The 27,374-nt window shown below is 50.9% G+C and overlaps 2 protein-coding genes across 4 annotated transcripts in view; one reads left to right on the plus strand and one right to left on the minus strand.

The window, feature by feature from the left end:
* The first annotated feature begins 1,022 nt into the window (after positions 1–1,022).
* Positions 1,023–20,768, plus strand: Fpgs (folylpolyglutamate synthase). Of its 3 annotated transcripts, none has more exons than XM_028757113.1 (16): positions 1,023–1,083; positions 1,500–1,633; positions 10,644–10,772; positions 10,859–10,912; positions 12,027–12,091; positions 15,274–15,388; positions 15,500–15,577; positions 15,673–15,734; positions 15,816–15,918; positions 16,125–16,202; positions 16,453–16,600; positions 16,687–16,776; positions 17,450–17,600; positions 17,946–18,021; positions 18,519–18,585; positions 19,903–20,768. In XM_028757113.1, exons 1-16 carry the CDS (start codon positions 1,038–1,040, stop codon positions 20,310–20,312), a joined length of 1,806 nt encoding a protein of 601 aa, XP_028612946.1. In that variant the 5' UTR covers positions 1,023–1,037; the 3' UTR covers positions 20,313–20,768. The 3 variants fall into 3 exon arrangements, with proteins under 3 accessions (XP_028612946.1, XP_028612948.1, XP_028612947.1); XM_028757115.1 differs by lacking the exon at positions 1,023–1,083 and adding an exon at positions 1,299–1,372; XM_028757114.1 differs by lacking the exons at positions 1,023–1,083; positions 1,500–1,633 and adding an exon at positions 9,199–9,377.
* A 531-nt stretch (positions 20,769–21,299) lies between these two features.
* The window catches only part of Eng (endoglin), a 35,164-nt gene continuing 29,089 nt past the window's right edge, over positions 21,300–27,374 (minus strand). Inside the window, exons 9-15 of the mRNA XM_028757112.1 lie at positions 25,181–25,318; positions 24,910–24,948; positions 24,302–24,418; positions 23,751–24,002; positions 22,633–22,687; positions 22,188–22,289; positions 21,300–22,066 (exon numbers count right to left, since the gene is read on the minus strand). Coding sequence (XP_028612945.1) covers positions 21,942–22,066; positions 22,188–22,289; positions 22,633–22,687; positions 23,751–24,002; positions 24,302–24,418; positions 24,910–24,948; positions 25,181–25,318 — 828 coding nt within the window. The 3' untranslated portion in view covers positions 21,300–21,941. The remainder of the gene's footprint in view (positions 22,067–22,187; positions 22,290–22,632; positions 22,688–23,750; positions 24,003–24,301; positions 24,419–24,909; positions 24,949–25,180; positions 25,319–27,374) is intronic.

Below are 27,374 nucleotides of genomic sequence, written 5' to 3' on the forward strand. Positions count from 1 at the left end.
CAGTAAAGTGCTTGCTGTCTAAGCACGAGGACTGAGTTTTACCCCCATCACCTGTATAAACAGCAAACTGAGCACAGTGGTTCCTTCCAAGCACTAAGGAGGTGAAAGGGGTTCTGTGGCTTTCTGCCCAGCTAGTCAGGCTGAATTGGTCATTTCCAGGTTCAGCATGAGACCCTGCCTCAGAAAAAAAAAAACAAACAACTGAGGAAGACACCCGTCAACCTCTGGTTTCCACACACACACACACACACACATGAGCATTATACATACAAGCATATGTGTGGACATTTACATTCGTTACAATGCCATGGCCTCAATGCAGAATGAGGAACGTATAGAGTAGCTGAGGACATCAGGGTAGGCATGGAAACAAAGGCCTCGGGCTGCTGAGGCTGGAGCGGGCACAGTTGCCAGTGCCACACTTCTGAACTTGGTGTAAGTGGATGGCTCTGTCCTTCCATGTTTCTGTTTCCTAACTGATGTTTTTACCTGTGTGATAAGACACAAAGCAGGCCTAAAACTCTGGAGCTGGGCTGCTGAAATGGCTCTGTGGTGAAAAGTACTCGAGTGACAAAGCCTCATGACCCAAGTTCCACCTCCGTGATCCGTATCATGCAAGCAGAGGCCTGCCTGCCGCAGGTTCCCCTCTGACCTTCACATAAGCTCTGTGATGCATCAAACACATGCACACATGAAATTAAAGTTTTTGTAAAAATCCCTGAAGCAGCTGACTCTTCCCCTTCCTCCCCTAGGAAGAAGCTGGTCCTGCTTCAGTATCCAGCCCTGACGCTTTGCTGTAACATGGGTCTTGTTCCCAGCTCCTGGACACTCTCACACTGTGTGCCAGTGTGATGCACATTAGACAGTTAGAAACACTAGGGAAGGCCTGGACTAATTTTCTTGACGTCATCTGCAGTTAAAGGACTTTGTCATGTGTCCTGACTGTTTTTTGTTTTGTTTTGTTTTAACCAGCTGATCTGGTAAAACAAGACCTCTTTTCCAGTAAACCTGAACTGGGTCAAGGTCGCCTCATTCCTATGCTGCACCTGTGTTTCTTTGTCTTGTTCCATTCATCCCTGCCAGGTAGTATGAGGGCCAAATGGGTACGGTGGGCTGTGACAAGGGGTGGGAAGGAAGGCTAGAAGAGGCCAGGGAGAGCCAGTCTCACCTGGGCAGCAAGGCCAACCCCAGGGCTTAGACATCTCCCAGATATCCCTGGTCCTGCCACCCCCCTACCCCCACTGCTGACCTTTACCCTTTATCCAGTTGTTATTTAACTCGAGGGGCAGGGGGTTGCAGCTAGCCCTGTAGTGGGGACACCAGCCAGGAAAGTTACTGGACTATGCTCAGGACGGAGATGGGAACCTATCAGGTAAATGCTCTCCTGGTATAGAGGGTGAGAGGGGCCTGGGAGCCTCCTGCAGTCCCACTCCAGCTCGGCAGAGCTGGCTCGGCCAGAGGCTCCAGTACTTGGGAGTCATTTGTGCCCTACCCATTAGGAAGCCAAGGGATGAAGAGCGCCAGGTGCCTGCCTGTGTCCTGGTCTGTGGCTGAGAGATTCTGGTGGGAAGCAGCTATGGAGTGTAAGGGCCCACCAGGGAGTGGATGCGAAGCCAAGACTGCCTCCTTTCAGGTAGGAAACCACAGGACCTCATGTTGGCCTGTCTTGCTTTCTTGTGGGTAAATCGGCCTCCGGACTCTAGAAAAAAGGCCATCTCACCAGGAGCTCTCTCCTAGGCAGGTGATGTTAGGAACCCTACACTCCACTCTACTGGGACTTCCTCAGAAACCCTGCCCACTGTATCACTAGGTGATCTGGAGTCTCAGAAGCAGGCTAGTTCTCCTAGGGAGACAGGTGAAACACTGAAGGCGGGATCCCCACTAACTGCCGTCTCCAAACCCTAACAGCATGCTTGGAGCAGGTGGGACAGGAGTCAGGTAGGGTCTGGGGCGGAGCCTGGGTTAACACCCTGTCAGTCGCTAAACCACTGTTAGCTTTAGGCCCTGTTGTCTTCCTGGGAAATGGGTCTCTGAACACAACCTTTCTCAGAAGCAATCGTGAGGGTTAAATGAGACAAGCCATGTGTACTCCTCCCGGAGCAGGGTCATGTCTGGAAAGGATGTGATCCTGGGACTGGAGGTGTGTGTAGCTCAGCTGACTGCTTGCCTACCATGCCCTGTAAAACCAGGAGTGGCATATGCCTGCAACCAAAATGCTCAGGACGGAGGTGGAGAGATCTGAAGTTCAAGGTCATCTCCATCCAGTCTGCATGATCTTGTCTCAGACACAGCAAAGCGCTTTTTTATTATTCAGGGAAACTCCCCGCACAGCCAGGTGGTGGTGGCCCACACCTTTAGTCTCAATACACAGAAGGCAGAAACAGGTGGATCTCTTAGTTTGAGGCTAGCCTGGTCTACAGAGTGAGTTCCAGGACAGCCAGGGCTACACAGAGAAACCCTGTCTCAACAAAGAAAAAGAGAAAGAAAAAGAAAACTAGAGGCTGGAGAACAACTTCAGTCAATGTGCTTACTGCTCTTGCAGAGTGAGATTTGGTTTCCTGAACCCACATCAGGTAGCTCAGAACACTTCTGAGTCATGGTCCAGAGGGCTTGTGATGCCCTCTCCTGGCCTCCAGTGACGCTCCGTGAACATGACTGTTGCACATACAACATATGTTGCACACACAGATACACACAAATGTAAAGATGACAAAGCGTGCAGTATGAGGCCTTCTGAGTCTAGCTTACTTTGCTTTATATGGTTTCCAGTTGCATCTGCTTTCAAAAAGAACCTTGATATTCTGTTGTTCCTTCTTCCACCTCTCAAGTGCTAAACACTACAGCTGACTGTAACACTATTGTTTGTTTTGAGACTAGTCTCACTATGTAGCCCTGGCTGTCCTGGAACTCACTGTGTAGATCAAGCTTCCCTTGAACTCACAGAGATACACCTGCCTCTGCTTCCCAAGTACTGTGTGGTCAGTCATGACTGCGGGCACCTCTACCCACTTGCCTGGCCCAGAAAAGTGTTTCTTTTGAAATGGTAACACAACCACATGCTTCAAAATCTCAACGGTACAAAAGGTTGACAGGCAAAAGGAATGATCCTGTCAATGACGTTCTGAAATGGGGGTCAGTCATGCAAACCTCTCAACAGTCCAGGACAGAGGGACAGGCCAGTGCAAAGTCCCTACATTCATTTTCTGTGTGACCCCAGGCTAGTTGAGCAACTTTTTGTACCGTAGTTTGCTCTGTGTAGTGAGAGTGGTCATACTGCTGTCCAGGCTGCTAACAGGATTAAACTGTTGGCACTAAGTGATCATGAGGTGTGAACATCAGCTAAAGGGACCTGGCTGATGGTCCAAGTCTGAGACATGCAGTTAGGAGTTTATCAGTCGGGCAATAGAACCCACAAGGACTGAAATGCACTAAAAGCAAGAACTTTCAGGGGTCAGAAGATGAGCAGCAGGAGGACTGTCAGGTGGACCTATGAGGGAAAACCTGTCGGAGTGGAGAGCCTGGAGTGGGTGAGGCTTAGCATAGGTAGGGATCCAGAGTGAGCCCTGACTAAGGCTCTGAGTGGCTCCACAATAGCTAGATGCTCCTCAGCTAGATTGACCTAGGCCAGCTTGAGCAGCCTTCAACAGTCTCAGAAGGCAGATGTCATGAGGGCAGGCATTCTAAGATACCGTGGACATTGTGGGTGAGAGACCAGGAAGCTGCTGGATGGTTCTACCTGTGGCATGGTGAATTATCACAGGACATAGGACACCAGTGTGTCAGAGAGGCCTGAGATGACAGAGAGCAGAGAGAGTGAGGTTAGCAAAGTGTATCCTTAGGACAGGACGGAGAGAGAGCCGGTGACAGGAAGTCCAGAAAAGAAAAGCCTTCAGGAGGGCAGGTGGCACGCTCGTCCGTATTGTCTGCTGCACGACAGGAGAGCGCATGGGCTTCTGAGCACAGGCTAGTTGTTTCCTCGTCATTCTAGAAGGCATGATTACAGGGCCTATTCTTCTTCAGTTGATCATTGGCGGAAGAGGGGAGGCAGTGTCTTCAGTGGTGCAGCCATTGGTAATCTATCTGTGCTACCGTAACGTTGTCACTCATACTTCTGTAAGTAACCCTAGTTAAACCTATTAGGTCACCAGAATAAGTAAAGATGAAAAGATGTGAGGGCTGGAGAGATCGGGGGCTGGTTAAAAGCACTGGCTGCTCTTCCAAAGGACCTGGGTTCAATTCCCAGCCCCTCCATGGCAGCTGCAGTCATCTGTGACTGCAGTTGAGAGAAACTGGTGCTTCCTTCCAGCTTCCCTGGGCGTCAGCATGCATGCAGTGCATAGATATGCATGCAGGCAACGCATCAATACACAGAAAATAAAATAGTAACTTTAAAAAAGTAAAGACATGAGCGTGTAAGGGGGAGGTTAGGTGGGAAGAGGGAGAGGAGGAGGAGGACAAGAGGCTAGTAGGGATGAATATGATCAAAGCATCTTATATCCATGTTTGCAAGTGTCCTGACTCCTTTGTGGCCGTAGGCAAAGCGAGGCTCTGAACAGAGAGTGGAGCTGCCATGGAGAGAGGTTCTCTGTAGGCCATGAGTGTAGACTTTGGAACCTGGAGGATTCTTGTCTGTACCAGGTGGTACAGAGATGTACTCACTTTTCATTTTTTCCAAGGCAGGGTTTCTCCATGTAGCCTCGGGCTGTCCTGTAACTCACTCTGTAGACCAGGCTGGCCCCAAACACACAGAAATTCACCTGCCTCTGCCTCCCGAGTGCTTGGAGTAAAGATGTGTACCACCACTGCCCAGCTTATACTCCACTTTTGAATACTATGCTTCTGCACAAACCTACTGATGCGTTTGGCTCTCCTTGTTCTTTGCAGCAGCCCAGGAGTAGAGACCCAGGTGAGGATAGGACAGCTCAACTTTTTCATTCAGATCTCGGTTTGCTATGGAGGAGACCAGTCAGAGATGGGACACACAGCAAGTCCAGGGCTGCAGAGAGCATCAGGGAGCTGACAGACTGGGTAGAGCAGGGGTAGATATTAGTCAGCAAGTCTGGGTTTGCTGGGTGACTTCTCCCTGAGCTTCAATTTCTCCTCCTATAAAATGAGGACAATCTCTAACTCCCAGAAGGGTTATGAGATGGCTGATGCCAGGGTTATGTCTGCACTGCTCTGTGAGGATCTAAGGATGCCCCAGAAATGAGGAAACTAGCTCCATCTCCCCTGCTGGGCACAAAGTAATATGTATGAATGAGCATATGCACTGCAAATCGCCCTTGACTTAATCCATGCACTTTTTAGTCTTGGATTTCTCTCATGTGTGGAAGAAATAAAAAATGCAAATGAGGCCATTACATCATCATCGCATGTGACCGCAAAATGCCAGGAACAGCCTAAATGTCAGCCTACAGGAACAAGTCCTCAATAGTCTTCCCCCACATGGAGCACTACACAGCTCAGAAAAGCTAATCAGACACAGGGACATCTATATACCAACATGGTCCAGAATAAGAACTGTAGAAAGCCTTGTGGGCCGGCTAGCATGATGACTCAGTGCTGAGAGGCACTTGCTGCCAAGTTTGATCCCCAGGGCCCACATGGTAGAAGAAGAGAACCAGCTCCTGCAAGTTGTCCACTGACCTCTACAGACATGCTATGGTGTGTGTGTGTGTGTGTACCCTAGCACCAGGGAAGAAAGGGTATGTGGAAACTATGGTAGAGAGTCACCTATATAGGGTTGATTGCTGTCTGTGAATACAAAACTGAAGACTGGGGATGGCACTCAGTTGGGAGTGTGCTTGCCTAGTGTGCATAAAGCCTTGGGCTGGATCTCTCACAGTGTGTAAACTCGATAGGACAGTGGTGCAAACCTGTGAGGCAGGCACACTTGGGAGGCGGAAGCAGGCAGATAGGAAGACATTCAAGGTAGCTTTGACATATTGTGACTTAGATAGAGGCCAGGGTGGGATATATGAGACCCTACCTCAAAATAATAAAATTAATAAGTGGGAAGTCATGAAAAGTGTCACTGGGGGCAATAGAGGATACACAGGTCCAAGGCACAGGTGACATGCCCAGAGCCCAAGCACCACTTATAATTCCCTGTTACAACTGGAATAATACCAGTTTAGATTGGCAGAATTTCCAGAATTTCTGTCCTCTGTGTCTGCATTTGTTTCCAGTGAGAGCTGATGTATACAGTCCAAGGACTCAGGGCCTCCGCCCTGGCTCTAGAGAAAGCCCAAGGCAGGCCCCGAGGCACCTGTCTGCCACTTAGCCAAATCCCCAGCTCCTCTGTTACCTTGATCATGACAAAGATAAAAGGAATCAGGACTGCAGATAAGGCTCAGCAGCTAAGAGCACTTAACTCTTCCAGAGGATGGGTTCAGGTTCCAGCACCTACAGGGTGGCTCACAACTGCCTGTAATTCTAGTTCCAGGGGATCAGAGCCCCCACCCCCTTTCTGCTCTCTGCTGGCGTTGTATGAGGGTGCTGCGCAGAGCTAAATCAGACCAAACACCTGCATAAAAGGGAATAAATTAAAAGGTAAAGGAAATTAAGTTGAATAACCTGGCATACAACTGTATTCCTTGAATTTTAGCACTTGGGAAGCTGAGGCAAGAGAATTGCTAAGAGTTAGAGGCAAGCCTTGGCCATGCAGGGAGTTCCAGGCCACTGTAGGCTGTCTAGTGAGACTCTGTCATAAACAAACAAAAACAAACAGGAAGACCAAACAAGGAAAAGAAAGGGAGGAAGTGAGCTAAACCGGATTCTACTTCACTCCACAGAATCCACAGAAATAAGTCTTCCCTTGGGATGCTGTATACCTCCAGTGACACTTCTTACAGATCTGATAGTTTAAAAGAAAATGACCCTTCAGAGGGAGGGCAGAACCAGGTACACAATGCTTTCATTTTAATATTGTTGTTCATAGTACTAAGGGACCAATCTCAATGCCTTTGCTGGTGCTAGGCAGGACAACCACCCCCCAACCCCCGCCTTTTTTGAGACAGTATCTCTGTGTAGTCTTTGCTGTCCTGGAACTCACTCTGTAGACCAGGATGGCCTCAAACTCAGAGATCCGCCTGCCTCTGCTTCTGGGATGGAGCTTCTCCTAGAGGCACAAAGTGATTTTGTGATTGTCAGAAAGAAGAAAAAAAGGGGGTGGGGCACAAGGGTTATTAAACCAGTCAGTGGGTAGAGGAAGGTTCTGGGTTATAGACTGGAACCCCATAGGGAAAAAACACTAGAAAGATTGAGAGGAAAAGTGGGCCGAGAATGAGTGAGGCTGTTCACTGAAATCCACACTTGGGCAACGCTAAGCAAAGTGGCAAATGCCTGTAATCCCAGCACCTGAGTGGTGGGGGCAGGAGGATTCAAATTTAAATTTGTCCTGGGCTACAGAGTGAGTTGGAGGTAGGCCTGGGTTGAAAGAGGCCTTGTCTCAAAACAGGACTGTAGCTCAGTGGCAGATCGCTTGTCTGGCGTGCACGAGGCTCTGGAATAGATCCAAGTAAGGTGTGAAACCAGCCATGCTGGTATAGACTGGTCTTCCTTGCAGAGTAATCTCAGTCCTCTGAAAGCAGGAGGAACAGAAGTTTAGAGCCATTTTTGCCACATAGAGAATTTGAGACTGGCTGGGTCCAGCTAGGGTGTCTCAAGTCTACCTGGGTTACAGATGAAACTCCATAGGGAAAACAAAAAAGTGGGCCAAGAATGAGTGAGGCTGTTCACTGACATATATGCCTGGACACTTTGATTCCAGCACTCGGGAGGTCAGCGCAAGCAGATCGCTGTGAGTTTGAGTCCAGTAGTACTTTCAGAGAGAGCAGATGGCCAGATTTTTCCCCAAACAACTCTTGCTTATTTAAAATAGACAGTCTCTGCTAAATATTTAAGCCCGATGTAGAAATGCAGGAGATATTGAAAACCCATTGCTGTTCAAAGGGCCACTTTCTTATCCAGTGCCTTCTACAAACGGAACTACCTCCTCACCTACCTAGGTGAGATTACTGTTTCCTTCCCCCAGAGGGCCCTCAAATCCACTCTCCACTGCGAGGGAGTTTCCAAAGCCCTAATAAGATCACTCTTCTTCCCCTAAAGCCATTTTAAAAAATATTTTTATTTATTTTATGTATATGAGTGCACTGCCATGGTTTTCAGACACACCAGAAGAAGGCATCTGATCCCATTACAGATGGTTGTGGGCCACCATATGGTTGCTGGGAATTGAACTCAGGATCTCCGGAAGAGCAGTTAGTACTCTGAACCACTGAGCCATCTCTCCAGCTCCCCACACCCCAACCCCCAAGCCATTTTAGCCAGTCAAATTTACTCCAAATTTTTGTCTTTACTTAATATTTTTGCCTGTTTGCATTGTGCTTTCAGAGGCCAGAGTCGGGTCAGATCCCCAGCTTGGAGTCTATAGGTGTGAGCCACTGTGTGGATCCTGAGACTCGAACCTTAAGACTCTGGAAGAGCAGTCAATGCTCTTAACCACTGAGCTATTTCTCCAAACCTAATTTCACACAGGGCTCCAGGTCCCTGATCATGAAGCATCCTGGGAGCAACCCGGCCCAACCAAATGGAAGTCTTTCCCTCAGTCCCCTTCTTAGCCTGGAAATCCCCCCTGCACCTCGCAGACCTCGATAGGGGTGTCATTCTTCCAGGAATTCTTCCTAGGCTTCTAGAGTGAGTTAAGGGTCTGGGGAAACTGATCATATTCTTGACCGAAAAGGCTGCATCCCCGGTATCTGCATAAGCCGGTACATTTCGGTGCTGGGAATTGATGACACAGGCATCTGCCAGCTCTGTAATTCTATTCCAGCTCAGAGCTAGTCTGGCATGGAGCGGGGACTGAAAACTGCTGGCTCGGAGTGGCTATTTTGGGATGTACGGCGAAGTCCTTAAGACCTGGGGCACAGACCTTTGGAGGATGGCGAGGAAAAGAGTAGAGTCCCTTTAAGATAGAGGACCCCTCCCACGAACACCCTCTTCCCTCCACCCTCCCCGGCAGCGCGCCCCTTAGAAGCATGGCGAGCGCAGCGCACCGCCCCGCGATCTGCCCCTCACAAAGATGGCCGCGATAAGGCGCCGGTTCTCATTGGTCTGGGGAAATCGAGAGCCTCTGATTGGTGGGCCTTAGAGGCGCATCAGGGTGGGGCGGAGCGAAACAGGGCGGGGCGGAGCGGGGAGGCTCCGGCCCAGGCCTAGCTTGCGGTGGCATTAAGACTATGTCGTGGGCGCGGAGCCACCTGTGCTCGGCTCTGTCTCTGTCAGCTGTTTCTGCGCGTGGTGCAACGACGGAGGGCGCGGCGCGGCGGTGGTTGAGCGCGTGGCCAGCGCCACAGGAGCCGGGCATGGAGTATCAGGTTTCTGGCCGTTCCCGCGGGCAAACGGTCCGGTACTGACACGTGGGCAGGACCGGAGTCGTGCTCCGCTCTCCGCCAGCTGCTGGGCCACCAGAGCATGAAGTTGCGGGAGGCGGGGACATCCCGGAGTCCAGGGGAGGTGACAGGGACCGGAAAGTTGGGCTCAGGTGGCCCGATGTGGGAATTCTAAGAGCGCGTGTTGCGGAGAGAATGGGCGCTGGTGACACACCAGAACGTCCAGAGTCTGAATTGAGTTTTAGAAGTTCTAATGACCTGCACTGGGAATGCAGGATGAGGGGGAAGGGAGGGGTTCTGGAGTACAGAGTGGAAATACCCAGCCCTGGGGTTGGGGTCTCCAAGACTCGAAGACTAGAATCCAAGTGTTCAGAATTGGCTGGCGGGCAGGCAGAAAAAGAGGCAATAAAGAGACCAAGAATCTAGAACAAACTGTAGATTACTGTGCCAGGGTCAACTGTCAATGACCAGAACATACTGCTAGCCAGGCAGGTGGCACCGGTTTAGGGCTATGAGGCTTCCAGCCAAGGCTTGAGGATAAGAGGACAGGTGACCATTTTGCTGCCCGAGAGGAAGGGCCCAAGCACAGATTTCTCAGAATGTAGGTGTAATTGAAACACACACGACTGGATTTATATCCTCAAATGCCTCTCATTTAGTCCTCTCTGTTTATTTTATGTTCCCACTCCCATCCCCCAAAGCCATCTCCTGAGGCTGTCTGAACCCACCTGTGGATTCTGGCTGCCTGACTCTCGGGCATATTTTCCCTCCCTCTGTACCTCTTCCAGATCTAGTTGCTTAATTACACCATCTTGTCTTGGGGTTAGAATGTGGAACTCCAGAGTCTCAAATATTCTAAAATTCAAAGTTACTAGATTTCTAATGTCCTGGCCTCAGCTCAATGACCTCACTATACCCAGTGTAGTGGTAGAGAGAATAAAGACAAAGCCTCCCTCCCAGGGTGTGCCTTGTGTGTGAAGGCTGAGGGCAGAGAAACTTGGGGAAGACAGCCCAGGAAATGAAGATCCATTAATCTTGCCAGTTTTACCTGGCACTCCCTGGGTGGGGCTAGCTTGCCCGTGGCCCCCATTTTTGCTAGAACTGGATATATGCTAGAGCTGTCGCCACCAAGTAGCAGTAGGCAAAGGCAACGTGGCTGGTGTGATCGGCCTGTTGCCCTGGTTTTGCCACTGGTGGGCTGGATCCCTCTGTCCTTAAGGACCCTCACTCAACTGGGACTGTGGTTGCCAGGATGCTGTGCGCACGCTCAACACCCTGCAAACCAATGCCAGCTACCTGGAGCAGGTAAAGCGTCAAAGGAGTGACCCTCAGGCGCAGCTGGACGCTATGGAGATGTACTTGGCGCGGAGTGGACTTCAGGTAAGATTGTGGATCCTGCAAAACACCTCTGCCCTAGCTGCTTGGGAGCCCAGTGGCTGAGGCAAGAGCCTTTCTGTCTGTTGTAGGTGGAGGACTTGAACAGGCTAAACATTATCCATGTCACTGGGACCAAAGGAAAGGTAAGAGTAACCCAGGAGGAGTCCATGTGGTGGGCTGGTGCCTGTTCACCTTTTTGATTTTTTTAAGATTTATTTATTTTATGTGTATGAGTACAACTATTGCTGTCTTCAGACACACCAGAAGAGGGCTTTGGATCCCATTACAGATGGCTGTGAGCCACCAAATGGTTGCTGGGAATTGAACTCAGGACTCTGGAAGTACTCTTAACTGCTGAGTCATCTTTCCAGCCCCTGCCTTTATTGTTTGATTCTCTACGTGCTGCTACCAAATAGCAACTTAAGGTGTCTTGTTAGGGTCACTATTGCTGTGGTCAAACACCATGATCAAAAGCAACTTGGGGAGGAAAGGGTTAATTTCACTCACAGTTCCATAGAACAGTTCATCATCAAAAGAAATCAGGACAGGAACTCAAACAGGGTGGGAACCTGGATGCAGAGGCCATGGAGGGGTGCTGCTTATTGGCTTGGTCCTCAGGGCTTCCTCAGCCTACTTTCTTATAAAACCCAGGACCCCCAGCCCAGGGATGGCTCCACCCACAATGGGTCAGGCCCTCCCTGTCAATCACTAATTTTTTTTTTTTTTTAAAGATTTATTTATTTTTATGAATGTGAGTACACAGTTGCTGTGATCAGACACACCAGAAGAGGGCATCAGATCCCATTACAGATGGTTGTGAGCCACCATGTGGTTGCTGGGATTTGAACTCAGGACCTCTGGAAGTGCAGTCGGTGCTCTTAACCACTGAGCCATCTCTCCAGCCCATCACTAATTTTAAAAATGCCCTTCTGCTGGATCTTACGGAGGCTCCCATAAGCTGGATCAATTGAGGTTCCATCCTCTCAGATGACCAGCTTATGCCAAGTTGCCATAAGACTGTCGGGCGTGTAGGGAAGAAGAGTTTATTTGGCTGTAAATTCTCATCCCCTATGGCAGGAGATGGAATTGCATCCTCAGTCAAGAAGGGATGGATGCTGCTGTTCGCATGCCTCTGACAACCCTGTCTAGAAACTCCTCCCCAGAACTGCCCAGAGGCTTGTCTCCCTAGTGATTCTGGGTGCTGCCAAGTCGACAATCAGCAGTAACCATCATTTCACCCCACCCAATGCTTTCCAGGGCTCCACCTGTGCCTTCACTGAACGGATCCTGCGGAATTACGGTCTGAAGACTGGCTTCTTTAGGTACTGGGCTCTGTGTGTGTCTCAGCTTTGGAGGGCTATGGTGCTAGAGCCAAGGTTAGCCTCTCTGCCCCTCCCCCAGTATTTGTTGATTCAGCAAACATTAAATCCAGCCATCAGTTTCCAGAAGGAACAAAATGGAGGAGAGAGATGGTCCTGAAGGTGTGACCTAAGCACCTGGCTGAAAGAGCCAGGTTACCTTTTAATAATTTAAGTTCCAAATGTAATTTTTGCCTGTTAAATTTGTAAATTATTCCTCTTTATGTATATGTGTATTTTGCCTGTGTGTATGTGCTTTACGTGTGTGGCTAGTAGAACTGGAATTACAGAGGCTTCTGAGCCATGTGTGTGCTAGGAATGAAACCCAGGCCTTCTGTAAGAGCATTCAGTGTTCTTTACTGCTGAGCTATTGTTCCAGGCCCTGTTTGAGGCAGGTATCAGTCTAGCCTGGGCTGATCTGGAACTCACTCTGTCCCCCAGGCTGGCCTATATAGCCCCTTGGGATCTTACCTCAGACTCCTACTAGAGTTGCTGGTGTGAGCCACCATATGCACAGCTTGGTTTTGCTTGCTTTTTTTTTTTTTTTTTTTTTTTTTTTTTTTTTGGTTTTTCGAGACAGGGTTTCTCTGTATAGCCCTGGCTGTCCTGGAACTCACTCTGTAGACCAGGCTGGCCTCGAACTCAGAAATCCGCCTGCCTCTGCCTCCCAAGTGCTGGGATTAAAGGCGTGCGCCACCACCGCCCGGCTTTGCTTGCTTTTTTAATGTTTGTTTTGTTTGGGGATGAAGTGAGGTCTCTCTTTGAAGCTCTGACTGACCTGGAATTCTATACATTAGTCTGGCCTAGAACTCTGAGTCTAACCTGCCTCTGCCTCTTGAGTGCTGAGATTAAAGTTGTACACCACTTCACCCAACTTCAAGTATGATCTATGTGTGTATGGGTGTACAAGCATATGTTTATTTTAGTTTAGTGTGTGTCCTCTCTCTCTCTCTCTCTCTCTCTCTCTCTCTCTCTCTCTCTCTTTCTTCAAGCTTGGTCTCTCACTGAACCTGGAGTGCCTAGATTCAGCTGGATGATTATTCATTAGCAACCCCCAGGGATCCTCTTATCTCTGCCCCTCCCCCCAGCAGTGGGGTAATAGACTCACAGCCACTGGCTGGGATTTGGGATTTATTTTTTTTTTTTGGCAGAGGTGGTGGGGGTGGGGGGTGGAGTGTGAGAATACCGGGGATCTGAACACAGCTCCTCATACTTGTATGACAAACTCTTTACTGACTAAGCCATCTCCCAGGCTCTCCAGATCCAGTTTTTAAGCATAGAGATGTTTGTCGGCTAAGATGTCTCTGGAGTAAGGAACGCAAACCTGACTCCTAAAGGTGCACAGAGCAGAGACCAGTTATGGCCTCCGTGTCAGAGTCTCCACAGGGAGGCAGTAGAGCTCTGCCAGCGTAACTCTGGTTTCTTCTGGAGGCAGCGCCCCCTTGTGGTGGTGCACAGACATCAGAAGCCCACAAGATGTGGAGGGCCTGTGTCCTATGCTTGATACAAGCCTCTCCGTGGCCTGTCACCTTAAATGAAGGATGTTTCAGGGGAGTGAATATTATTGTGCTTCTTGGGATTTGTTCCTTGAGGGAGGAGCATATCCAACACTAACTGTCAGTTCTGTCAGGCCACCTCCATAAGCATCTGAAACCAGTTGGCTATGGCCATTTCAGATCAACACATTTTCCTGAAACTGGTGATTGTTCAAAATAAAGACGTGGAAGCTGGGCAGGGTGGTGGTGGCACACACCTTTCATCCCAGCACTCAGGAGTCAGAGACAGACTGTGAGTTCAAGGCCAGCCTGATCTACAGAGCAAGTTTCAGGACAGCCAGGGCAACACAGAGAAACCCTATCTTAAAAAAACAAAACAAAAAAGAAAGAAAGAGAGGGAGATGACTTGGTGTGAGGGTCTTTGAGGAGTTATAAAGCAGACACATTCTCTAGGAGGCTTGTGTGATTGTGCACACAGCACACTTACACAGTGGCCACTGCACTGAGGAGGGATCTAGTCATAAAGGACAGTATATGTCTGTCACTGGCCAGAGGTGGTGAAGCAGCCTGTGACTGTGTAAGGCAACATCTGTCTGCTAGAATAACCTTTTGGGGACTGAATGTGGTGGCATATGACTGTAAAATCTGTCACTTGAGGGATATAGGCAGGAGGATCAGGAATTCAGGGTTATCCTCAGCTATGTAGTGAGTTGGAGGCCAGTCTTGGCTATGTGAGACCTTACCAAAGAAAAACCGCTAAATAAAAAGAATACTTTTTTTTTTTTTTTTTTTTTTTTGGTTTTTCAAGACAGGGTTTCTCTGTGTAGTTCTGGCTGTCCTGGAACTCAGTTGGTAGACCAGGCTGGCCTCGAACTCAGAAATCTACCTGCCTCTGCCTCCCAAGTGCTGGGATTAAAGGCGTGCGCCACCACCGCCCGGCAAAAGAATACTTTTTTAAAGCTTGAAAGCATGCAATGAATTTTTCATTCCTCGAGCTTCTTAGTGCATATGTGTTTGCACGTGTGCGTTTGTTGTAGCCCGTGTGCAGAGGTCAGACAGTCTTTAGGAGGGGTTTCTTCTACCATGTGAGTTCTCGGGGTGACCTTAGATCAGTGATTTTGGCAACAGTGCCATATTGCTGGCCCCTGATAATAGTTATGAGTAAAACCTCTAACCCTAACCACTAACCTTGGGCCACATGGCCGTCCAGCCAGCCTGCGGATATGGATGGGGCAGGGGGGTGACTCCAACGGTTCCTCCCTCTGGATTTATTGCTTTGAAACTGAAAGGCAGATGGATGTTACGGGTACATGTTAGCAGAGTTACTAATCCTTGTGTGATGGGGAAACATAGGACTTTTGGGGCCCAGAGACTATGTTAGACCATCCTGAGAACAGGGCTATCTCTCTCCTTTCTGGGGCGGGGCATCTTAGTTGAGAGTGGTATAGTAGGATGAGCCCGCCCATACAGGAGGCTGGGCTAGAGATGCTGGGTAGGGCTCGGCCTCTGCGTGGTCTGGAGGCCCTAGGCGGGGGCTCAGGCACTTGAGGACGTCGTGGAGCCCCAGGAACAGGCAAACACAGTCGTAGGCAAGGAAGGCCCCAAGGCTCGGGAAGGGGGGAGTCCCGATGACCCCAGGTCTCTCGGCAGCTCTCCCCACCTGGTGCAGGTGCGCGAGCGGATTCGAATCAACGGGAAGCCCATCAGCCCTGAGCTCTTTACCAAGCACTTCTGGAGCCTCTACCACCGGCTGGAGGAATTCAAGGTGCTGTGGCTGGAGGGCCGGAGAGGGCCCATCTCCCCAGAGCAGGGAGTGTGGGGTCTGTGGGGGAACGGGGGGATGGGGCTCTGGCCCCTGACTTGTTCCTGTGTGCAGGATGGCGACCACATCTCCATGCCCTCTTACTTCCGATTCCTCACACTCATGGCCTTCCATGTCTTCCTCCAAGAGAAGGTGAGTGTCTTTCTAAACCCTGTGTCTGAGTCCCTGGGGAGCACCACATGAATGGAGGGGCTTCCTACCACCTCCTGCTGTCTGCTCTCCTACAGGTGGACCTGGCAGTGGTGGAGGTGGGCATTGGCGGGGCTTTTGACTGCACCAACATCATCAGGTGAGGCAGCCGCCGTGCAGCACCCTGAAGCCTGCCCTGGTGGCTCAGCACGCTGAATCAGGGCCTTCTTGTCTCTTTCAGAAGGCCAGTGGTGTGTGGAGTCTCCGCTCTTGGCATTGACCACACCAGTCTGCTAGGAGATACGGTGGAGAAAATAGCATGGCAGAAAGGGGGCATCTTTAAGGTAATAGAGCAGGCCAAGGCAGGAGAGGTTCATGGGAGCCCCGGGTCTGTCCTTTTAACACTTACAAAAGAATGGCTGTGGCAAGTCAGGACCAGGTCCTAGCCATCTGCAGTCTGGTTTCTCACCTGTCTCCCTGTGTGACCTGAACCCCTCTGTGGCCTCAGTTGAAATCAGCCCCTGTCATTTTCTCCCTGGTGTGCCTGCAGCCTGGTGTCCCTGCCTTCACTGTGCTACAGCCAGAAGGTCCCCTGGCTGTGCTGAGGGAGCGAGCCCAGCAGATCTCAGTGAGTGATTGTCTGGTGTGGTGCTGGGGTGGAGGGGCGTGTGCTGACTAGAGGAACACAGTCTCCTGTTGGGCTTTGGGTTCCTCATATGTGCAAGGCGGGTGGCGGGGGCAGCTGTTGATGCTCTAGTACACATCTGGCTCTGGGAGCAGGTCTTGGTAGGCCCTGGTGGTTGGGGTGTGGTCAGAAGGCCTAACATAGTGGCGATGGTGGCAGGTTAACTGACCAGCTCTTGCCTTTTTTCCCACAGTGCCCCCTGTACCTGTGTCCACCATTGGAAGCCCTGGAGGCGGTTGGACTCCCATTGAGCCTGGGCCTGGAGGGAGAGCACCAGCGGTCTAATGCAGCCTTAGCCTTGCAGCTGGCCCATTGTTGGCTGGAGCGGCAGGACCACCATGGTAGGTGGGGCAGGGTGAACATGCAGGTAGGCGGTGAGTGGAGCCTGCCTTGGAGGGGTCTGAACACACAGACTCATTCCCCACAGACATTCAGGAGCTGAAGGTATCCAGGCCAAGCATACGGTGGCAGCTGCCCCTGGCACCTGTGTTCCGTCCTACCGCCCACATGAGACGTGGTAAGTTGAAACTTCCTTCCCAGTCAGGACCACGACACATCTTTGTTCCCTCTGAGACTTACAGTGAGCCCCATTGTATCTTTGTGGTTTTTGAGAATGCCTCTTTTGGTTTCCTGTTTGGGGGTTGGGGCAGGTGTAGATTGTGCCTCGTGTGAACAGTCATCTCTGGACTAGAGTTCATAGATCTTCCTATCTGCCAAATGAGATAGTGATAACTCCCGCTGCCAGGGACTGTTTGATGGTTCCTGATCTGATGCCATTCAGGTGTGAGCCCAGAGCCTGGAAGCCTGGGACAGAGTGCTGCAATTCAGCGGTAGCTGCTGTCTGTCACCAGCTGTGAGGCTGCCTCTGCCCCCGTCCTCTAAAGCTGCTTTCAGCCACAGGCGCACACTGGTAGACCCCTTCAGAACAGTTTCAGTGTGCCAGGGTTGCTGTCAGGACAGCCGTGGAGCAGATCTTAGGTCACTTGATCTAAGCCCTCACTGGCTATCACTTGGGAATGTATGATTGTATGATAGCAGCCCCATGTCAGGGCTGTTTGGAAGATTCCATAGCAGGACAGCCCATTTCAGAAACCCAGGGACAGCCATTAGTAAGTGGATCTGCCTGCAGGGCCAGGAGATCACAGGCCTTGCTGTGGATCCCAGAGCACTGTCTCATTTGCCTTTGCCAGGGCTTCGGGACACAGAGTGGCCTGGTCGGACACAGATACTCCAGCGAGGGCCTCTTACTTGGTACCTGGATGGTGCTCATACCACCAGCAGTGTGCAGGCCTGTGTGCACTGGTACTGCCAGTCATTGGAGCGCAGCAAACGCACCGATGGGTGAGCTCTCTTTGCAAGACTGAGCACGCAGGGGGCAGGGTCCTGACTAATAACTCCATTAGAGTTGATTTCAGTAGCTCTCCGTGGGCTGTAACCTGCTCTTAGAAAAAAAAAAATTTTATACTAATAATTCTTTAGCAGTGATGTCACTACATGGAACAAATTTGAAAATGTACTAAATGGTGTTTCTATGATAAAATCTATACCCTGAAGCTGGAGAGATGATTGTTAAAGGCCCTGGCTGCTCTTGCAGAGAACCCACATGGGTTAGATTCTGGGGAAATGGCTGGAAGGGCCTGGGAAGGAGGGCAGAAGGCATGTCTCACCCATTCCTTCCTGGCACAGTGGACCTGAAGTACACATCTTGCTCTTCAACTCCACGGGTGACAGGGACTCTGCTGCCCTGCTGAAGTTGCTGCAGGTAAAGGGTCCACCTGGAGGGTGGGCCGTGGGTGTCACTGCTTCTGGTAGATGCTGAGGCCTGGATGTCCTCAGCTGTAAATGGCCCCGATCCCTGTCATGCCTTTGCTTGGGGAAACTGCATCTGTTCTAGGCTGCCAGGGCCATAGTGGCTCCTAGGTTCATTCCCATGTCAGAGCAAGGAGGCTGAAGTGGTTTGTATCCAGAAACTACCCCAGCCTGGGTTTGGGGCTTGCTCCCTAGCTAGGCTGCCCTGAGTAGGTACCACCTGAATCTCCATTCAGAACAGTGCAGGTGTGCAAGTCCTCTGTACAGCAGGCTGCGCACAGAGGCAGATGGGGTGGATGCCGAAGACCTGAGGCTCCTTACTACAGTATCCCAGCGCAGGGGTGGGTGGCTCCAAAGGTGTGACCTGGGGGATATTTGGAAATCAAGTGGGGGGTGAGGGACATCCTTTCAGAAGACTGATACTAACTACATCTCCCCTTGGTCTCCCAGCCCTGCCAGTTTGACTACGCTATCTTCTGCCCCAATGTGACAGAGGTTTCATCTGTAGGAAATGCAGGTGAGAGGGGGGCAGACAGATGGTATTGCAAATGCCAGGTGCCCGTGGCAGACTGCTCAGCGAGGAATGAGGGCTTTCAAAGCATGCTAGGAGGCAGCATTTTTTAGAAAAAGATTGATTTTTGTTGTTTTTGTGTATCTGAGTGCCCAGCTCCTGTGGAGGCCAGAAGTCATTAGATTTCCTGGAGGTGGGATTACAGATAGTGGTCAGCCACCAACCATGTGGGTACTGGGAGCTGAACCCGGCTTCTCTGCAAGAGCAGCAAGGGCTTTTTAACAACTCAGTCCTGTCTCCAGCCCCAGGATAGATAGATTTTATTGTAGAAACACTATTCGGTACATTTTCAGAGTTGTGGCATGTAGTCGAAACACTGTAAAAGAATTATCAGGTATAGCATTTTTTTTAAAGGGCAGGTTACAGCCCACTGACACTGAAACCAGCTCAGTGAGACTCAACTAAGATTCATTGACTGGGGCCGGGCAGTGGTGGCGCACGCCTCTAATCCCAGCACTTGGGAGGCAGAGGCAGGCGGATTTCTGAGTTCGAGAGTTCAAGGCCAGCCTGGTCTACAGAGTGAGTTCCAGGACAGCCAGGGCTACACAGAGAAACTCTGTCTCAAAAAAAAGAAAAAGGAAAAAAAAGAGAAACACAGAGAAACACAGAGAAACTCTGTCTCAAAAAAAAGAAAAAGGAAAAAAAAGATTCATTGATTGGAAGAGACTAGAAAATCCCAATGTGGGCTGTATGAGGTACTGCCTGCCGAAGACTCAGCTCTAGGCGCCTACGGCAGAATGTAGAACTAGCTTGCAGTGTGAAGTACATTTAAAAGCTGTTTTTTATTACATTAATTAATTTGGGTTGGGGCACACAAGAGGAGGACAGGCTTGGTGACAAGCACCCTGCCACACTAAGCCACCTCACTGGCTCCCAACATGCTTTTTGTACTATATTGCATTGTATTTTAAAAACTTTGAAGGAGTGTGAACCATCCAGATCGACCTCCAGGTCCTGCATTGGACCGTTTGTGGAGAGATCTGGGATCTGTATTGTTAACAGGCTTCCTGGGAATGCCCATATGGTGAGGGACCCCAGAGGACACTCTGTAAAGAGGAGTGTAGGAGTTATGGAGTTGGAGTACCAGGCTCTGCTTCCCATGACAGTGGGCCAGTTGCACTGGTCACAGTCCACCATGCAGACAACCAGCAGTCTGGTGAAGTTATGCTTGTAAGGGCCAGGAGCTAAGCAAATGCTCACTGTGCCCCAGCCCCCCTTCCCTCTCCCCTCCACTGACATTCCTTGTTTCGGACCCCCCCACAGACCAGCAGAACTTCACTGTGACTCTGGACCAGGTGCTGCTCCGCTGCCTCCAACACCAGCAGCACTGGAACTGCCTGGTCGAGAAACAGGCCAGCTCCAACCTCTGGAGCAGCTGTGGCCCAGAGACTGCCGGGCCAGGCTCGCTGCTGCTGGCACCACACCCACCTCAACCTACCAGTGCGGGCTCCCTTGTTTTTAGCTGCATCTCCCACGCCTTGCAGTGGATCAGCCAAGGCCGGGATCCCATCTTTCAGCCTCAGAGCCCTCCAAGGAGCCTTCTCAACCACCCCACAGCCAACAGTGGGGCCACCATTCTCCGGGAGGCTGCTGCCATCCACGTACTGGTTACAGGAAGCCTGCACCTGGTGGGTGGGGTTCTGAAGCTACTGGATCCCTCTATGTCCCAGTAGCCAAGGAATGTCCTACACCTGCCTGCCTTTCCAGACTCTCATACTCAGTGCCTTGTGATTTCTGCTCTCAGATTCTTCTGGGCTGGCCCAGGGTCCTGGGCTCTTGGTAGAGTGTAGGAATGGGAGAGGGTCTGTGTTTTGGCCTCTCCTTCCTCTGCCAGAGACAGCAGGGGGCTTCCCAGAGTCCCTACCATGTAGTAGGCTTCCAGCCCAGCCCATCTCCCTGCCCACCCTGCTGCCTCTGGGCTCAGGTCCAGCTTATTGTTTAAGCTGCCTGGGCAGCCTGTGATCCTGCCTGAGGTTAGACCAGACTTCCTCCTCCCTCCCAATGCCTTCTGGCAAAAGAGAGGGCCCTTACCCAGGCATTTGGGGACTGTGTGTTGCCGGAACTAATTGAAGCTTTTAAACCCTTTTATTTTTTGTAAATAAATGACAAAACTTTTGATTGACTCCTAACCTTCTAGCTCCCTCATCAGACATTGGGGGTTCAAGTTTGACACTGCAGGGGTATAAGTAGGAGCTGGATCCCTGGCAGTAGGACTAGTCTTCTCCCTCAGAGCATAAAGTAGCCCATGTCATGAAAGACTGGACCTATGTTTGTGTGCCACACACTGAGACACTGCATCACAAACCTCCTTGCCAACAATGTGTCCAAGCTGGATGCCTGTCTTACAGATGAGGGAGGGTGGCTGGCTTCTAGGAGCCTTGGGACTGTCCATAGGACCATTGCCTACAGGAGTCATGTGCAGGATTAGAACCCAGAGCTTTATAGGGGTAGCTGTGTCCCAGACCCCAGAGACTGTGGACAGGGCTTTTGAGTGTTTGGTGTCTGTCCCAAGGTTGGGCCACCAAATGAGTGAGCAGCAGAGAGGACTGGCTTCCTCCAAACATGGGCTCTGGTGTCTGCTACCAGGCCAGCCCGAGAGGTGTGCGCCCTTGTTCTGTGACATAAAGGCCCTTCCCCTTCCCATACAGCCCAAAGGAGCACTGGTTTCATGTCTGATTTATTAGTGAATATACGGGGCTTGGCCCAGGACCAGCCGCCTGGCCATTCCCCTCCTGCTGGATAGGCTAGGAGGAGGTCTCTGGGAGGGGCTGGGCTCCTCCACCCACCGTTCTCTCCATCTTAGCCCACTGAGCTGAGCACCCCTCAGCTTCTGTTTCCCACACCAAAGTTGTGCCAGTCCAGGCGAGCAGGCTCCTGGGACCAGAAGCAGGCGGCTCTGGGCTAGGCTGGGCATATCTGAGTTCTTGCCTCCCACCCAGCCCAGTCCATCAGCACGGGATCCATCTTGAAGGCAGAGCTTAGGCTTCTACAGCAGCATGGATGTACACGGCAGTGCCGTGTCTTTCTGTAGTCCTGGAAGGCCATATCCCAGAGCCCATGGGTTGGGCAGTTCTGTAAAGCAGGGTGAGGAGATCCCAAGGTATCCAAGCTGGAGTCTCCACTGGTGACAGGCCTCTGCGAGGGAGGAATGAGGAGCAGGTGCAGGGGGACTGCTCCATCCTTGGCTGAGGGGAGGTGTTTGGCTCCTGGGACAAGTTCATGGCCAGCAGTTTCCAGCTTGTGGCTGCTCTCCTGCAGGGCAAGGGCTGGCTGGGGGGTTCCCTGAGGCTCCAGGCTGGGCATTATGCCATGCTGCTGGTGGAGCAGGGGGTGCTCTGGGTACTCCCGATGCTGTGGTTGGTACTGCTGCTCTCAGAGGAGGCTGGGGCAGCCACTGCCACCACGGGCTCCCGCTTGCTGGGGGCACCTGAGGGGCGTGGGGGTGGAGGTCAGGGCCCCAACCAGGACTTCCCACTTCCTCAGAGGCTTCACTGGGTGTGCCCCAGGGTGGTGTGGACAGGAATGGGGCGGAGGCTCAGGATACTCACGGGTGCGAGAGTGGATGAACCAGAGTGCGGCTGTGAGCAGGGCCCCAATGAGGAAGGCACCAAAGGTGATACCCAGCACAGAGGGCAGGACGAGGCCTTTGCCTGTGTGGCCAAAGGAAGGTCAAGATAGTGAGTATACTCTGGCCCCTGGCCTGTCACTACCCTGTCATGCTGGCCTGGGTCACAGGTATTAGCTAATTTCGGTTGAGCCAGTGACTTGTGACTTGTCCAAACAGAAGTCTCTTCACCTAGCTTAGTACAGTACTAAGCTGAGGCCCAGCTGGCCAGGCTTCCATGGCACTCGGCAGTGTTTCCCTTTTAAGATGCATCTTGCTGCGAGCTCCTCAGGTTGCTGGGCCTGAGAAACCCTCCTCTGCTCCCAAGGGCTACTGCCCCTCTCCCCATCCATATCTGGGCTCCATCCCTGGGAGTGTTTTCCACTTACCAGACAGGTCAGGGCTGACGATATTCAGGCGCATGGAGACTGTCTTGTAGACTTCCTGAGGAGGGAGGAGAGTGTAAGTGGTCCAGCCTTCAGCTGGCAGCATGTGGTTCTCCCTGTCTTTGCAGCTTTCCCTTGCTACCATCCCAAGCCTTGGCTGAGTCCTTTGTCAAGGCTGGGAGCCTGCAGGCAAGTCTCTCCACACGGTGTGGGAGAGCAGCAGGGTAGCCCGAGGCTGCTGTAAACAGTCTCCAGGATTCCTGGTGGCCTCTCATGGCCATGTGGATAGTAGGAGCTTGGCATCTGTTAGCCTGTGCAAGCCATGAGCCACAAGCCAGGTCAGCCCAGATGCTTGGAGGCTCAGGGCCTGGAAGATAGGTATGGCTGTCTGGGGCCCCAGCTTCAGAAGGTTTTGAGTCCTTGAAATCTGTGTGCAGACACCTGGAGTGTTCTTGGGAGTGTCAGGACTAAGGGCCTGAAAATGGAGACTCATTGGACAGTAACATGTGATACCAGCAGAGCAGAGTGTCAGGTTTCCTGAGATCAGTCACATTGGTGATTGCCACGTGGGTAGGTGGGTAGGTGGGGTTCTAGAGGAAGTAAGTGACTAGGTGGGCTAGTGGAAGTGCTGAGAACGATGGGTGCTTGTGAATGAGTAGACAGAAGGGCAAGTGGGTGCATGATGGGTAGGGGCTTGGTAGAGGAAGGGAGGTGGCTGGGTGGTTGGGTAGAGAACATGGATAGGTAGGTAGATTGGTGGAGGTGGATAGATGGATGGGTGGATAGACACATGGATTAGCAGACAGGTGGATGGGTAGGTGGATGGATGGGTATGTGGATAGACGGTTGGGCTCCTGATGGATATGTGGGCAGATGGGTGATGGATGGTAAACTATGTAGAGGCTAAACATATAGATGGATAGTTGCAGCTGTGTGTATATACTTATGTCACGGCTTCAGTGAGGCTGTAAGTGAGTGCCCCTGATAGCCAGGCTGTCAAGCCCACTGCCTGGCTCTCGCTCTGCTGGCTGCCAGCTGTTTCTAGATCCCACATTACTGTCACCTCCTTGCCTTCAAACCATAAGCATCCTTGAAACTAGACCCAGGCCATGTCCACTCACCTGGGACAAGGTGCTAGGGTGCAGGGCTAAGTTGCAACTGAGGGTGCCAGCTATGGGTGTGGGCACCATGTAGACACGGAGAAGGAAGCTGAAGCGTGGGTCACCTTCAGGGCTTGGAGACAGCAGGCTCACACAGCTGCCCTTGGCTGCTCGGCTCTGGATGAGTTCTACCATGTCCCCTTCAGGCCCCAGATCCAGATGGCAGCTATCTAGCTGGACTGTGATCTCAGAGGTCAGTGGAGACATGCTCACCTACACAGACAGGTAGACGGGAGGGGATACATACAGGTATCCTTGGTCCTTCACTGTCACCCTCTTGACATAAACTAGGAGGAGAGTCCCCACCCTCAGAATAAAACACAAGAAAGGGTCCCACAAAGCAAACAGGCAGGACAGGGTGGCATTCCAATTCACAGTTCTTTTTCTATCTGTCCCACACACCCAGGCTGGCCTTCTCCGTCCTCTGGAAGGTGGCATCTGATCTCTCTAGCAATGTTGGGAAGAAAGGCCCATAGAAGACCCATAGGAGTTAAAAGTAGGGTGCTCGGTACCTGTACGAAGCCCTGCTGGCCTAGCTCGATGGTGTTGGATGCCTGGAGGAAGTGGGGGCTGAGGTAGAGGCCCAGCTGGAAGGAGAGGCTGTCCATGTCGATGCACTCCACCTTTTTCTGTGGGAGGACGTGAGGAGGCAGGCAGTTTGAGCCGGGTGGCAGCAGGAATTGCCTGACCCTCATCCTCACCTTTTAAATAACGTCGTCATAATTCTCATATTTATGAGGAACTCACTTGCCATTGGGCTAATGGGAAGAAACATCAAACCTCTCTGTACTGCTCCTAAAGACCCCTATGGGGTAGGGTCTTTTCTCATGTCACCATTTACAGCCAATGATCATTGAGCCCCAGGAGGGTTAAACAATTTGCCCAAGGTCACACAGCCACTGTGTGGAAGTCGTCTGGATTTAAGAGGCTGAAAGCCTAACCTTCAGCAACACTGCTCCCATTGTATGGCAGGGGAGACTGAGGCACACTAGAAACACAGGCCTTGTTAGGATTCAGGCCCGAGTTTCCTGAGGCCTGCTCCCTGCTAGGCCAGAAAGCGGTTCACCCCAGCCATACACCCTGAACCAGTCGGAAAGCGCCATAGGCCTGTCCATCTCACCCGAAGTGGTGGTGAGCCTGCCGGGAAACTGATGGTCACCTGCAAGACAGAGCCAAGGAGTTGATCAGAGCCAGAAAGGCCCTAGAGGATATCCCACCTCCCAGACCCGCATTAAGGATGGGAAGGCCAAGCTAAGTCACGTCTCTGCTTTGGCTCCTACTTAGTGCTGCTCCCTGCTCCCCGAAATGTCCCTCAGTCCTGAGGAGCATTAAAGTGTGCAAGGGGACACCGACTCTTCTGGACTTGGCACCTTTCTGATTCCAGGCCTTACCTCATTGCTGATCACATGAGCTGTCACTTTCATGCCACATCTGGAGTAGGAGCTACTCAGGACAAGATGGTCGCCACTGTCTTTAGCCTGGCAGCCAGGGTCCCAGAAAGCCAGGCCTGTGATGGAACACTGTAGAGTCTGGCACAGGGGAAAAGGGCATTGTCAGGAGGCCCAGCATTTCCTCGGGCCTGGACATCACTACAGAAGCACTGTAAGTACTGCTCACCAGGGCTGCAGAGATAGCTCAGTGGTTAAGAGCCCTGGCCGTTCTTGCAGAGGACCCAAGTTCAGTTCCCAGCACCCAATCCATGTCAGAATGCTCACAACCGTTACTCCAGCTCAGAAGGATGACTCCTGGCCTTATGGACACTTGTACCCATGTGTACATACCCCACACCCTATACATAATTTAAAAATAATTAAAACAAATCCTATTGAAACCTTTTTAAGGAGCCATGGATAGCTTATCAAAGCTCTGACAGAGACTTCAGTAAAGCAAGGAAAAAAAATTACTCAGTAGAGGATGGGCAGCTAGAATGTCTTCTTACTTTCTGCATTGCTGGGAATTGAACTCAGGACACGTGAGTGTGTGTGTGTGTGTGTGTGTGTGTGTGTGTGTGTGTGTGTTTTGCTAAATGTATGTGTATATGCACCACATACATCTAGTGCCTGCAGAGGCCAGCAGAGGGCATGAGACCTCGTAGAACTGGAATGACAGATGGTTGTGAGCCACCACCATATGGGTACTAGGAATCAAACTTAGGTCTTCTGAAGAGCAAATGCTTTTAACTGCTCAGCCATTTCTCCAACCCCATCTTACACTTAAACAATGTTTTAAGATGGATGGTAGCAGCACACACCTTTAATCCCAGCACTTGGGAAGTAAAGGCAGGCAGATCTCTGTAAATTCAAGGCCAGCCTGGTCTACAGAGGTAGTCCTAGGACAGCCAGGGAAACCCTGTCTCAAAATAAAAAAAATAAAATAAAATAAAATAACAACCACAAAAGGTTCAAAAGTTAAAATAAGAATCGGAGAGATCCTAAGAACATTGTCTGCTCTTACATAGAACCTGGGCTCAGTTCCCAACACACACGGCAGCTCACAACTGTCTTTAACTCTGGTTCCAGGGGATCCGATGGCCTCTTCTGGCCTCCATAGGCACAGGTGGTGCACAGACTTTCATGCAGGCAAAATATTTTTACATTTTTTTTTTTTTTTTTGGTTTTTCGAGACAGGGTTTCTCTGTGTAGCCTTGGCTGTCCTGGAACTCACTCTGTAGACCAGGCTGGCCTCGAACTCAGAAATCCACCTGCCTCTGCCTCCCAAGTGCTGGGATTAAAGGCGTGTGCCACCACTGCCCAGCTAAAAAATATTTTTTTTTAAAAATTTGCAAGTTAAAAGTTAGGAATGGTGGTGTGTGCCTTTAATCCTAATCCCTTAAGTGACAGAGACGGCTAGATCTCTACGGAGTTTAAGACCACCCTGGTCCATATAGCAAATTCCACACTACATGCTACATAGTCAGATTCTGACTCCCCAAATAAAAGCAAGTTATTGTAGGGGGCCAGGGACACAGCTCAATAGGTACAGAACAGACTTGAGACTTTTTTAGGACCCCAAGTGGGGTCCTAAACTAGAACTGGGAGGTGAGTGGGGGAGGGGAGAAATGAGTGAAACAAACCAGAGTTGGTACATGCATGTGTTCTGTTTGTTTGGTCAAAAGCAAATTGCAAACTTGGCACTGGATTATGCATATAATACTAGCACGCAGGAGGTGAGGTCGGGGGCTCACAAGTTCAGAAGGGAAGATGAAGATCTCTTCCAATCTGTGTAGGGCATGGTGGGGCATACCCTGAATCCCAGCACCCAGGAGGCAAAGGCAGGTGAATCTCTGTGAGTTTAAGGCTCTAGTCCAATTAGGAATACATAGTGAAGGTCTTAGTGCCTCTCTCTGCCCCCTCTCCCTCCCTCCCTCCCTCTCTCTCTCTTCTCTCTCTGTATGTGTGTACAGATATCTATTCTCCATTCTAGTTGTTATATTCTAAAATGTATGCATTTACAATTTGTGCAAGCAGTTTATATGCTCCGTGTGTGTTGTGTGTGCAGTTTATATACTCCGTGTGTGTTGTGTGTATAGTTTATATACTCTGTGTGTGTTGTGTGTGCAGTTTATATACTCTGTGTGTGTTGTGT

The sequence above is a fragment of the Grammomys surdaster genome, unplaced genomic scaffold (genome assembly GCF_004785775.1).
Source record: "Grammomys surdaster isolate TR1022 unplaced genomic scaffold, NIH_TR_1.0 126133, whole genome shotgun sequence".
Lineage (NCBI taxonomy): Eukaryota > Metazoa > Chordata > Mammalia > Rodentia > Muridae > Grammomys > Grammomys surdaster.